This window comes from Jaculus jaculus, chromosome 11 (genome assembly GCF_020740685.1).
Source record: "Jaculus jaculus isolate mJacJac1 chromosome 11, mJacJac1.mat.Y.cur, whole genome shotgun sequence".
Classification (NCBI taxonomy): domain Eukaryota; kingdom Metazoa; phylum Chordata; class Mammalia; order Rodentia; family Dipodidae; genus Jaculus; species Jaculus jaculus.
This window is the reverse complement of record NC_059112.1, coordinates 1,335,440-1,347,762: the sequence shown is the minus strand read 5'-3', so window position 1 is coordinate 1,347,762 and position 12,323 is coordinate 1,335,440. Positions and strand designations below refer to the sequence as shown.

The following is a 12,323-nucleotide window of genomic DNA, read 5'->3' as shown; positions in this document are numbered from 1 at the left end:
ATCAACTGTAAAACAATGACATTGACTAGAGTGTTAATAATGTCTCTTCTAGAGTACTGGACTGATTACAAAAGACAGATACTGAAAGTACATTTATTTCTCCCTAACCACACTGTTTCCACCATCTATGAACAAGGCAGACACCAGATAGTAAATTATGTTCCTAATGCTTGCTTTGTTTTTGAAACTCAAGTTACTCTATGTTACAGCTAAAACAGTATTTTAATAGTACCAACATTTCCTTTATGCAGGTTTCTACATCTTTATCTATTATGATACTCTCCCATAGAAATAATCTTATTTGATTCTACCAATCACAAAGGAGTATAGCCATATAAGACAGGCATAAGGCACATAAGTCACTTACAATTATCAACACAATGCCAAAGCCAGGACAAACCCTCACCTCCTGGGACTTTTGGTTTAATAATGTGCCACTTTTGCCCTTTTAGAATAAAAAACATATTCTCACCTCTGACTAAAAGGAATCTTAACGTTCTTATAGAATTCAAATACAAGTACTACCTGCTAAATATCAGCTAACAAGTTAAAAAAAAAAATCACTGTAACTTACTTGATACCTAAGACAAGTAAGATATGAAGAATCAGAGTGTGCTTAGTGTTATCTGAGAAGAGATAAGAGTGCTAAGTAAGAGCTGGAGAGATGGCTTAGATGTTAAGGCCTGCAAAGCCAAAGAACCCAGGTTTGATTCCCTAGGACCCACATAAGCCAGATGTACAGGGGGGATGCATGTGTCTGGAGTGCCCATTCTCCCCCCCCACCCCGGCAACCGCCCCACCAATTTCTCTCTCTCAAATAAATAATTTTTTTAAATGCTAACTAAAGCCAGGCGTGGTGGCACAGGCCTTTAATCCCAGTACTTGGGAGGCAGAAGTAGGAGGATTGCTCTGAGTTCGAGGTCACCCTGAGACTACATAGTGAATTCCAGGTTAGCCTGGGCTAAAGCATGACTCTACCTTGAAAAACCAAAAAATAAAAATGAAAAGTGCTAAGTAGGAGTAAGTTATTGGCAGCTTGGTTTTAGATCCCGAAAACCAATGACAATAATCAAACAAGTCTCTGGTCTTTTGTGCCTTTAAAAATGCATGTTTCTAGAAAACAAAGGAGAAAGGCCAGGACAGCCAATGGGGCATCCATGTTTCTGTAGCCCGATCTCTAGTGAACTGCCTATCAGGAAAAAGCTGTCTTGCTTATAATCTGTATCAATGCTAACTAAATTTCTTCTCTGAGATAACTAAGTTAGCATACTATTGTTTTATCCGTTTGTTCCCAGTGTTCCTAAGTATGGTGTGAACTCTTATTCTATCTGTGAGAGACATCCTTCCATGGTTCTTAATACCTTCCCAATAAAGTCATCTGCAGGCCACAAAAAAAAAAAAAAAGCATGTTTCCATGGATGTCAACAAATCTCCCCTGAAAGCTGGTAGTTAGGGCACAGACTGTTTCAAATAGAATGCTCATATCTCCAGCATCCGATCCGATCCTTACGAGGATCTATGTATAAAACCTAATACACTTTTAAAATTAGCCTTTCCTAGCTTTTTATGTTCTAAATGCTAATTGAAGGCAAGAAAGGAAATACTTCACCTGGTCTTGGTCCTCTAGGAGGGAAGCCAGGTCGTTCTCTAGGCCGCTGTTCACGCACTCGAGGTGGCTGAGACTGAACTTCTGGTTTAGTTTCCACTCTTGGCTAAAACAGAATGGGGGGGAAACAAAACAAAACAAAACAAAAAACACATTATAAAGAAATGCATTCTACAGGAGAAAAACCAACCAAAGCAATTATCATCAAGTCACTATCAGGGATAATGATCATTTTGTGTTTAAACAATGTCCTATGTATGTGAAAAATACTTTGTTAAAGATATTCTGTACCAATCTAGGACTGTAGGGTAGGTTTTATTTTTCCCAAAGTTGTGTAACGCACAATAAGCTGCTTTTTACAATCCATTTTTTAAAAAGTTATACCTGCAATAATCAGCAGAGTTATTGCTATAAGACACCAAAGTGCAAGATGAGCTACTCCATATAAACAAAAATTAAAACTCTTATCTAAAAAGCCAGGAATAAAGATGCATCAATCTTAAGTATCTACTTTGCTGCTGCCCTTCAGACATTGACTGTTCAGTTACATCTTCTAACTCCATTCTATAAACCTGGAAACTAGGACTTTAATAGTTTAAATACACAACTTTGATTACTCTCTTGCTAGGTTTAAATGCATGTTACAATTTTAAACAATGATAGCCAGGCAAGGTGGCATATGCCTGTAATCCCAGCACTTGGAAGGAGCACTGACTGACAATTTTCTTTCACTGTGTGGAAGAGTAATAGGACTGTTTATCTTCCAAAAGTTTCTGCCAACTGTTGACTTAAAACCTATGAAGTAGTTTTAAAACAAAGTATCATGCAAATATGCCATTAATTTTTATTTAATACATAGACAGCATTTTCAGTATTCCCAACTTCTTCAGGCTTTCTACTGCCCAAATAATTGATTCAATGAAAAGACAAAATAAATGAATCTTCAAAATAATGCTGAAAATAACAGATAGCTGAGAACATGCCTCTAAAGTCAAGAATCAGTGATTTCATTTCTGAGGACCTTGTGGTCCAAGGTCCAAGAGCGTTCTTCCATTATGGAACATAATTTTTAAGGCTAAATCTGGATTAAAAATTACCCTTCTTTCAGAAATGACGATCATTATCAATTATTATAGCCACTGTAACCCAAAGATGTGTTAACTACTAATTTGGCAGTTTTGAACAGATTCTGACTACCTCTAAATGCAAGTCAACAGGCTGGAAGACTCTCATCTCACAAATCGAAACTGCTTCACATGTCCTAGAATTCTGCTAGTTTTAAGAAACTTTTTTTCCAAAGCAGGGTTCCACTCTAGCCCAGGGTGACATTAGATTCACGATGCAGTCTCATGTCGGCCTCAAACTCCCAGGGACCCTCCCACCTCTCTGCCTCCCAAATGCTGGGATTAAAGGCATGTGCTACCACACCCAGCTAAAAATGAAGCATTAATTCTCCCACTTTTTGTTACTACTGTAAGAATCTATATCCTTTTTTGTGTGGGGATGGGATGGAAGGATCCTTTGTGAGACAGGGTTCCACTATGTAGCCCAGGATGGTCTCGAACTTGTGGCCCTTCTAACCTCAACCTCCCCAATGCTAAAATCACAGACGTGTGCCACCATGCCTGGCTTTAATTTATTTTTACACCATTGAAAGAACCAAGCATAGTACTATGGGCCACAGATGCTCAACACCTACTGGTTCATTTAAAATTATATTTCCCATTCTCTGACTCAAAACATGTAGAATTTTTTATGCCTGACAAGGAAACCTGTTATCTGTGTTGGTATTTGGAGCTTGGTATTACCTAACTACCCCAAACTTGGATTGCTGAAATTTTACTTGGAAATTTCAATTAAAGGAGTCTAAAAGCAGGTATTACAAAAGTTTGGATCAAGAACAATTGAAGTGAATTAATAAAAATAGCAAATATATACCTCACATTTAAAATAAAATAAAAAAACACAGTGATACCCAATCCAAACTGTAGCTATAAGAGCTTGAAGCCCTGACCTCAACAAACTTAAATTCTTTTCAAAACAGATTACCAAAATGAAATTTCAAAGCAATTTAACATCAAGTAAAATTTTAAAATGTCCAACATCTTACAAATAATTCCTAACACTGGTTTAGCAACCTGACTTCATAAATGTATGATGCCAGTGCATAAAACATTAGACCAAATAGCTTAAAAGGTTCCTTTTCAGTAGCGTAAATGTCAACAAACCAGCTGGGCACCTCTAACTGTTCAGGCCCAATGATTAAAAGTAGCTATTTCAAACATAAAATGACTAACATCCTACATACTATTATAAGGGTTTTAAAACCAGAAAATATGACCTCGTAGCAAATCCCACAAACAAATGTCAAACAGAATATGAAACAACAATGGAAGCATCAAATCAAGCCAATGAAAGTAGGTATAATCACAATTATGAGTAAGTCCTTCAATTAAACACAAGCTCGTTAAACAAGCTACTCTATTTCCAGCAAAACTATTTTAACAAGAAATTAACTTACTTCTAATTTAATGCCTACCAATATCCTAAAAGCAGACTTAATTTCCTCTTACCAAATAATCTGTTAAAAATATAAAGAAATAAATGCTCTATAGAAGTTAACAAAATAAAGCTGATGGTTTGTTAAACCAAATTCTACATATAGCATAAAGAAACCAGAAAATGATTAAATGGGAAATACAACCTAGTTTCCCTGAATTTGAAAAATGACATGAAAAAATTACTCAAAACTTAAAAAGAGGCTAAGCATGGTGTCCCACACCTTTAGTCCTAGCACTCACGAGGCTAAGGATCATGAGCCTGAGGTCAACCTGAGACTTGAAGAATGAGTTCCAGGTCAGCCTGGGCTAGAGTAGAGTGAGACCCTACCTCGAATCAAACCCCCCTCCCAAAACCTTCCAAGATATGAAGTTATTATCCTAAGCAAGCAGCTAGAACCTAATGCAGTTCAGGTGTGCCCTAAGTATATTCTTTGTTATAACAAGTACATTACCCTCAGGCAAAGTATTCAAAACAAAAAACTGCATGCCTGCATGAGCCACATAACAAGAACTGAATCTAACTATATAAATTGAAAAGCTAGACCTATATTACAACTGTCTGACCATGTCTGAGTTACTGTAGGTCTAGACTTTTCTATCTCTAAATTGGAAAGAAATGTTAATAGTATCCACTCTTGCAAAGGGTGATTTTAAAGATTTAATGAGAATAGAACATGTTTAACATATAAAATGGTGAATGAATGATAAACTAAAGACAATAAGCATTAGCTATTTAATTTTTAACTATTTAAAATATCACTAATCTTGAAAATGAAATAACAAAATCTAAAAACTTTATATCCCAATCTGATAAGGATTCCCAAAGAAAAGCCACAAGTCAGGTCTCTAAAAGGGTGATGTAAAGCTAATCCTTTTAAAGTACTTAAGTGGAGGGATGGGGAGGTATCATAGCACCATGTATTTTATTATATTCCTGATTATAATGTGTTGGTATTTGAACTCCACAGAGGATCTATAATAATTGCTAGTTACTGCTGAAACCTCAAAGTCTTAGTGCTTTAAGCATCTCAAAGATGTATAGACTAACCATTTTAAATATCAATTTTCTAATAAAATGAAGGCCAACTCAAAATGTAGAAAAGAATGGGGTATCTTTTAAGTATGCCAATAAACTTAAGTTACAATTTAATCTAAGCTAGCTAATCAACATGGTCAACAGTGTCTTATTTTCACATGTTTGGAAAGCTCTGAAATGGGTAAGATGACAAACAGACAAAAAGCAGAATACTGGAATGATCAGTTACGGTGAACACTACAGTCATAAGTTGGTACAGGCTTCAATTAAATAATGCGAACAACTTACAGACTGAGAGCTTAGGCAATGCATTTTTTTTTTACATTTTCTATTTTTTTTAGAACAAAGATTTTTTTAAATGTCATACTATTTTGTGCCTTTCCAAAATTCTTACCTAAATATTTTTGCAAAGATGTAAATTTTTTTTAAAGGAACATCTTTTAAGAAGCCTTTTAAATGACAATATTATATACTGGTAAAACCAACTTAATCTGTATTTCACACACCCAAACCCAAAATACCATCTCTGTAGATAATTAATAAGAGATCTGGTATTTAAAGTGGGTGCTTTGACATTTAGCACATTTTTGTATGTTTAATCCATAATTTGATTGACTCATTTAAAAATGTATAAAAAATAAGCAATTGGCAATGTTAACAAGGATACAATCCAATGTGTTCACAGATTGGTTACCTGTGAGACTGGTGCTTTAACATGGGGTGGAATTCCAGAGGAAGAAACAGTACCACTAGGAGGCAGGTTTTTACTGGTCACTGAAGCCCAGGAGAAAGCCTGCAGGAAATGCAACAAACCTAGACTACTAATCATGGAAAACCACCAACATTCCTATAGGGAAACTTCCAAATATATATTTTCTTTTCATTTCTAAACTATTTCTTTATATTGCAGGACTCCTAAAAGAAAGGCACACACACACATGCCAGTCTATGTGCCAGCTTTAAAAATCTCATTATGCAAGATTATTGATAAAAGTTATGTCTCAACTAGTAAATAAAACCACAAGCAAGTTCCTACATACTCTTTAAGTACATGAGCAAGTGGCAAACAAAACCACTGAAACTAAACATGATACAAAAATCTGAACCTGTCAGAATAACTTCCCCTTAGGGTGGAGGGAAGATAGTGTGAGTGATGGTAGTAAGGGAAGGGGGAGGACAGGAAAGAATATAGAGTACTAGTTGGAAACCCTAACAGACACAAATTGAACAAGAAATCTCATCCTCTCACTGCCCAAATATACTTTAACCTTCTACTTTACAGAAAGATACAAAGTTTTACATGGTACACTATGGGTGTTACCCATCTTTACAAGAAACTTAGTGCAGTAAGAAAACAAGATCCCATTTAGATCACAAACCGATTATCTCTTACAGAGCAACTTGTGTGGGGGCACTGCATGTTTCCTGGTGCATCAGAAGGGAAGAACAACTAACTACCAGCCTTATATATGGACTTGAATAACCATGTAAGTTATTAAACACTTCATAAAACTACTGATACTGTGTTATAAATTTCATCCTTAGAGGTCTTTGAGGGGGGAGAAAATAATGAAATCTCAGGATAACAAAAGCTCCAGCTTCTTTCAGAGATATGAAAGTGTAATTTACTATATTAACTAATTTCATAGAACCAAAGTCATGCTTTATTAATGGTACCAAATATCAAAGTATGATGTGAAAGGTCTGAAAATGTTCTTGGATCTAACCTTTGGTGGTTCTTGTGGCAAAGAAACAGGTTCAGCCGGAGGAGGAGTGGCAGACTTTTCCTCTAACTCTTCTAAGTTTTTCTCCTCCACTTGTGGTTTCAGTTCTTCAGTCTTTGTTTCAGATTCTGGCTCAGGCTCAGGCTCATGAGAGGATTCTTCTAAAGGTTCCTCTATGCCATTACTACAATAAGATATTTAGGTCACTTTTTGGTAGGAGGAAAATAAATATTTGAAAGGAAATTTTGTTTCAACTTAGTTTGCAAAACTACTTATATGCCAGTAACCTAAGTGTTTAAGGAGGTAGATGTTTTGTGCATGTATATAGGGTATGAGTGACGAAACCCAAAGCCTGCCTGTTGTGCACATGCTGGGCAAATTTATCATTTACACATGTGTATGCACACCAGGGTCTCTTGCCCCTACAAACAAATGCCCACCGAGCTTACATGGGTGGCTGGGGAGTTGAACCCAAGCTAGAAAACTTTGTTAGCAAGCAGCATTCAACCAGTCAAAACAAGATTACCTTTACTGCTAACTATAAAATCCACATTTTCTTAAAAAAAAAAAAAAAAAAAAAAAAAGATTGGATTGACTGATCGAGAGAAGCATCTCATGTATCACTGGCTAGCCTTCAACTTGTTACAATAGCTGAGGATGACCTAACACTTTGGTTTCCCCTGCCTCTATTAGGCCTGTACCATTATACCAGGTTTTATGGGGCGCTAGGGATTGAGCCCTGTGATCATTCCTGCCATACAACCATCTACCAGTTGAGCTACATTCCTTTCCCCCCAAATAAAAATTTTATAAAAAGGGGCTTGGCAGATAAGATTGCTAGCCACAGAAGCAGGAGGGTCTGAGGCTTGGCCATACATCTGTAACTTGGGGTGGGGGAGACAGAGAGACTCCTTCTCAACTATGGATAAGTAAAAACAGTACAGACACCTGCACATACCACATACAACACACATAACATCATACCATATAAACCACACCCACCCATACATATATATATACACACACACACACACAGTTCACTGCATCAACATAAACATTCAATATTAACAGTTAAGTAAGCACCATTTTGACACAAACTATATTCAGTTTTTGAATCAGTAAAACAATTCTTGCTGGGCTGGAGAGATGTCTTAGTGGTTAAGGCACTTGCCTACAAAGCCTAAGGACTCAGGTTCGACTCCTCAGGACCCAAGTAAGCCAGATGCAACAAGATGGCACATACATCTGGAGTTCATTTGCAGCAGCTAGAGGCCTGGCACACCAATTCTATCTACCTTTGCCTCTCTCTCTCAAATAAATAATCTAAAAAACAATTATTTCTAAATTTCTTGATAGATATTATACTTAAAAACTGGCTTAATAATCATTATTTTAATTAAAATGTATCACCAGTTTGCAGACATATTGCCTCCCCCCTCCAAAAATTGCATGCATGACCCACAATCCCCATGGCATTGACCTGCATCCCAAACGAGGAAGGCCTCTTCAGAAAAGGGACAGGAAGGAGGGAAAGGATGGTACCAACATGTGTTGTTTACATACTAAACATGTCCATATCTAATAAAAAACTTTTAAAAAAAATTTATTGCCAGAGACTGAGGGTACAGCAGTGGTATAGTACACACTTAGCACTCATGAAACCCTGAGTTCAATTCCTAGCACAATTTATTTTATGTTTCAACTTTCACCAATAATCCTAGAACAAAAACTCCATTACAATTACACTACAGATCAACAATAAATAACTCTGGACATGCTAGTCTTACGTCACAGGGTGTGCTTCGTAGTAACCGCTGTTAGTGCTCTCTGGCACAGGTTCTGGAGATGGCTGCCTCTCTTCCTGCTCCTCTTCTACTTCATCTTCTGACTCTGACAATGCATGACAGGGTACATCTTTTTAAAAGAAGCCTCATATAATTTATCATATACACACACACACACACACACACACACACACACACACAATTGGTATGGTAGCAAAAAGCTTGTAAACTTTGAAAGGCGTTCAACTGTTCTGGAGAACTGGAGAGAACATGCAAGGAAAACTTACTAATACTGCTTTAAAAATATTATCAGTGTTGGGCGTGGTAGTGTATGCCTTTAGTGCAGCACTTGACAGGCAGAGGATAGCCACAAGTTCAAGGCCAGCCTGCCTGGAGCTACAGAGTGAGACTCCTACCTCTGGAAGCAGGGGTTGGGGGTGGGAACGAAAATTTATTATTAAGAAAAAGAAAAGGGGCTGGAGAGACAGCTCAGTGGTTAAGGTGCTTGACTGCAAAGCCTAAGGACCTGGGCTCAATTCCCCACAACCCATTAAAGCCAGATGCAGAACATGGCATGTGCATCTGGAGTTCAAAAAAAGAAAGAAAAGCCATGTGTGGTGGTACACACACCTTTATTCCCAGCACTCAGGAGGCAGAGGTAGGAGGATCACAGTGAGTTCAAGATCACCCTGAAACTACATAGTGAATTCCAGGTCAGCATGGGCTAAAGCAAGACCCTACCTTGGAGGGGGGGGGGAGTGAAAAAAAAAAAGGAAAATCAAAAGGTCATTTAATAAAGCAGCAATGTTGAGTGTGGGCAGTACAAGATCCCAAAACAATATAATTCTTCAGTAGGTACAAACTCTTGGTCACAGGCACAGCAGGAGACTAAGGAGAACCTTTCTAATTTTATTTGATCTTTTTTGTTTGTTTGTTTTTGTTTTTTTGAGGTAGGGACTCATTCTAGCCTAGACTGACCTGGAATTCACTATGTAGTCTCAGGCTCGCCTTGAACTCATGGCAATCCTCCTACCTCTGCCTCCCCAGTGCTGGGATTAAAGGCGTGCGCCAACATGCCCAGCTTCTTTATTTTTTATATAATGTGCGGCTTTATTTTTCCTAACAAAAACTAAAGGGAGAAATAGGAGGGTAGGTTCGCTTAAACAGACAATTTCTAAAAGCTTTATACTTACAGAAATTAAGGAGCAAGAGTACTGACAACCTTTCTACCTTGAGGGTAACCTCACCTTCATCAAGTTCTGGTTCAGAGTCACCAAACACTTCATCTTCATAACGAAACATATCATTGTGAACATAAAACTTATTTGGAACAGATCCCTACAGAAAAATAATATACAAGTATTCTATAAATACCCATATACAAATAACCATAAATATCCTTCAAGACTCATAGAAATCTGTAATTCAGATACAAGATAAAAAACACAATATACACAATCTTAATTTTAATACCACAGGAATAATCTTAGATCAATGTCCAGGTGTGGTGGTGCACGCCTTTAATCCCAGCACTCGGGAGGCAGAGGTAGGAGGATTGTCATGAGTTCAAGGCCACCCTGAAAATACATAGTGAATTCTAGGTCAGTGTGGGCTAGAGTGAGACCCTACCTCAAAAAGACCAAATAAATAAATAAATAAATAAACAAAAACATCAACGAAAAAAGGTACAGTGGCGTACACCTGTAATCTTAGAAGAAGAGGACTGGGCTGGAGAAATGGCTTAGCAGTTAAGGCACTTGCTTGCAAAGCCTAAGGACACAGGTTTGACCCACCCCCCAGAACTCACATAAGCCAGATGCACAAGGGGGTGCATACAGTTCAACTGTAGTATAGCCAGAAGTCCTGATGTACCCTACCCTTTTTCTCTCTCATAAGAAAATTTTTAATTATTAAAAAAAAAAAGGATTGCTGGGAGTTCAAGGCCAGCCTGAACTACAAAGTAAGACTGTCTTTAAAAAAGATATTACAGCCGGGCGTGGTGGCGCATGCCTTTAATCCCAGCACTCGGGAAGCAGAGGTAGGAGGATCGCCATGAGTTCAAGGCCACCCTGAGACTACAGAGTTAATTCCAGGTCAGCCTGGATCAGAGTGAGACCCTACCTCGAAAAAACCAAAAAAAAAAAAAAAAGATATTACAACTCAGAAGCTCTCCTCAACAGAAGAAAATAGATATAATTAATAAACAGAAAGTTTCCATTTTAAAAAATGTAATATTTTGAATATACCAATATACAATTTAACTTTCAGGGACTGGGAAAATGTCTCAGTAGTTAAAGGCACTTGCTTGCAAAGTCTGCTGGCCAGGGTTCAATTCCCTAGTACCCATGTAAAACCAGATGCCCAACGTGCCATTTGTATGTGGAATTAGTTTGCAGTGGAAAAAGGCTCTGGTAGAGCCCATACATTCTCCCATTCTCTGCTTGGAAATAAAAATATTTAGAAAATGAATGAAATATAACTTTTATACTATTTCTACAATCTTTTGGGTGTTTTACTTTGTTTTGTGATGGCAAGGGTCAAATTCTGGTCTTTGCACAAGTGCTCTATCACCTGTCACCCATCATAGACTTAACCAGTATCTTAACTTTAATGCCAAATATGCAGATACACATACATTCAAAAAAAAATTTTTTGTTCATTTTTATTTATTTCTTTGAGAGTGACAGAGAGAGAAAGAGGCAGAGAGAGAGAAAGAATGGGCACGCCAGGGCTTCCAGCCACTGCAAACGAACTCCAGATGCGTGTGCCCCCTTGTGCATCTGGCTAACGTGGGTCCTGGAGAATTGAGCCTTGAACCAGGGTCCTGAGGCTTCACAGGCAAGCACTTAACCTCTGAGCCATCTCTCCAGCCCCATTCAAAAAATTTTATCAATAGGTTCAACAAAATTTCTCAAAACAACAACCTACAAATCTAAACCTAATATAAGGAATACCTTTACTATTAGCAGACAAATTAAATCAATAAATAAAAACTAAAACATATGAAAACTTACTTCAGGAGCCAGAACAAATGTTTGCATAAACTTCCTCTCTGGCTGCCCACTGTTGGACAGCAAACCCATGACCTGGACAACTACTCCATCACTCAAGGTTGCATGAGCATCCACATGACGAATTTTGGTATGACATTCACTGAAGTTCAGAGATAACACTTTATGGTGTATATCCTTTGCAGAGGAAAAAGGGGAAGGAAATACAAATCTTTGAGCTACTGCATTAACTACACAATACTATTGTCTACTGTTGCTGATTTACTCACAAGCCAGCAGGCTTTATAATCAAGTGCCATTAACTACTGAGCTTTCACTTCAACCCCTCAAGGCTTATTTTATAGTTAATGAAACTCAGTCCTTTATAACAAATGATTATACTGAAGAAACCCACAGGCACTAAAAAAGCTACTTTTGAAATCTACCTTAATACAAAAAGACATTTAAAAATACAAATATAAGGCTAGGGCTAGGGCTATAGCTCAGTAGTGTATGGCTAACTTGCAGAGGCTCTGGGTTCAATTCCCAGCATTACACAAACTAGACAAGGACATGCCTGTAATTCTATCACTCAGGAGGAGGAGGCAGCAAGATCAAGAAT

General features: G+C 37.6%; 1 protein-coding gene across 5 annotated transcripts in view; it reads right to left on the bottom strand.

Annotated features, from left to right (window-relative positions):
• Positions 1–12,323, bottom strand: part of G3bp2 (G3BP stress granule assembly factor 2) — an 84,896-nt gene that overhangs the window by 4,968 nt on the left and 67,605 nt on the right. For 4 of the 5 annotated variants that reach the window (XM_045161567.1, XM_045161568.1, XM_004664878.3 and 1 more), the window contains 6 exons: positions 11,726–11,899; positions 9,959–10,049; positions 8,715–8,817; positions 6,931–7,111; positions 5,898–5,996; positions 1,610–1,712 (listed from right to left, as the gene is read on the bottom strand). In XM_045161567.1, coding sequence (XP_045017502.1) covers positions 1,610–1,712; positions 5,898–5,996; positions 6,931–7,111; positions 8,715–8,817; positions 9,959–10,049; positions 11,726–11,899 — 751 coding nt within the window. The remainder of the gene's footprint in view (positions 1–1,609; positions 1,713–5,897; positions 5,997–6,930; positions 7,112–8,714; positions 8,818–9,958; positions 10,050–11,725; positions 11,900–12,323) is intronic. The other variant, XM_004664879.3, reaches the window with a different exon arrangement.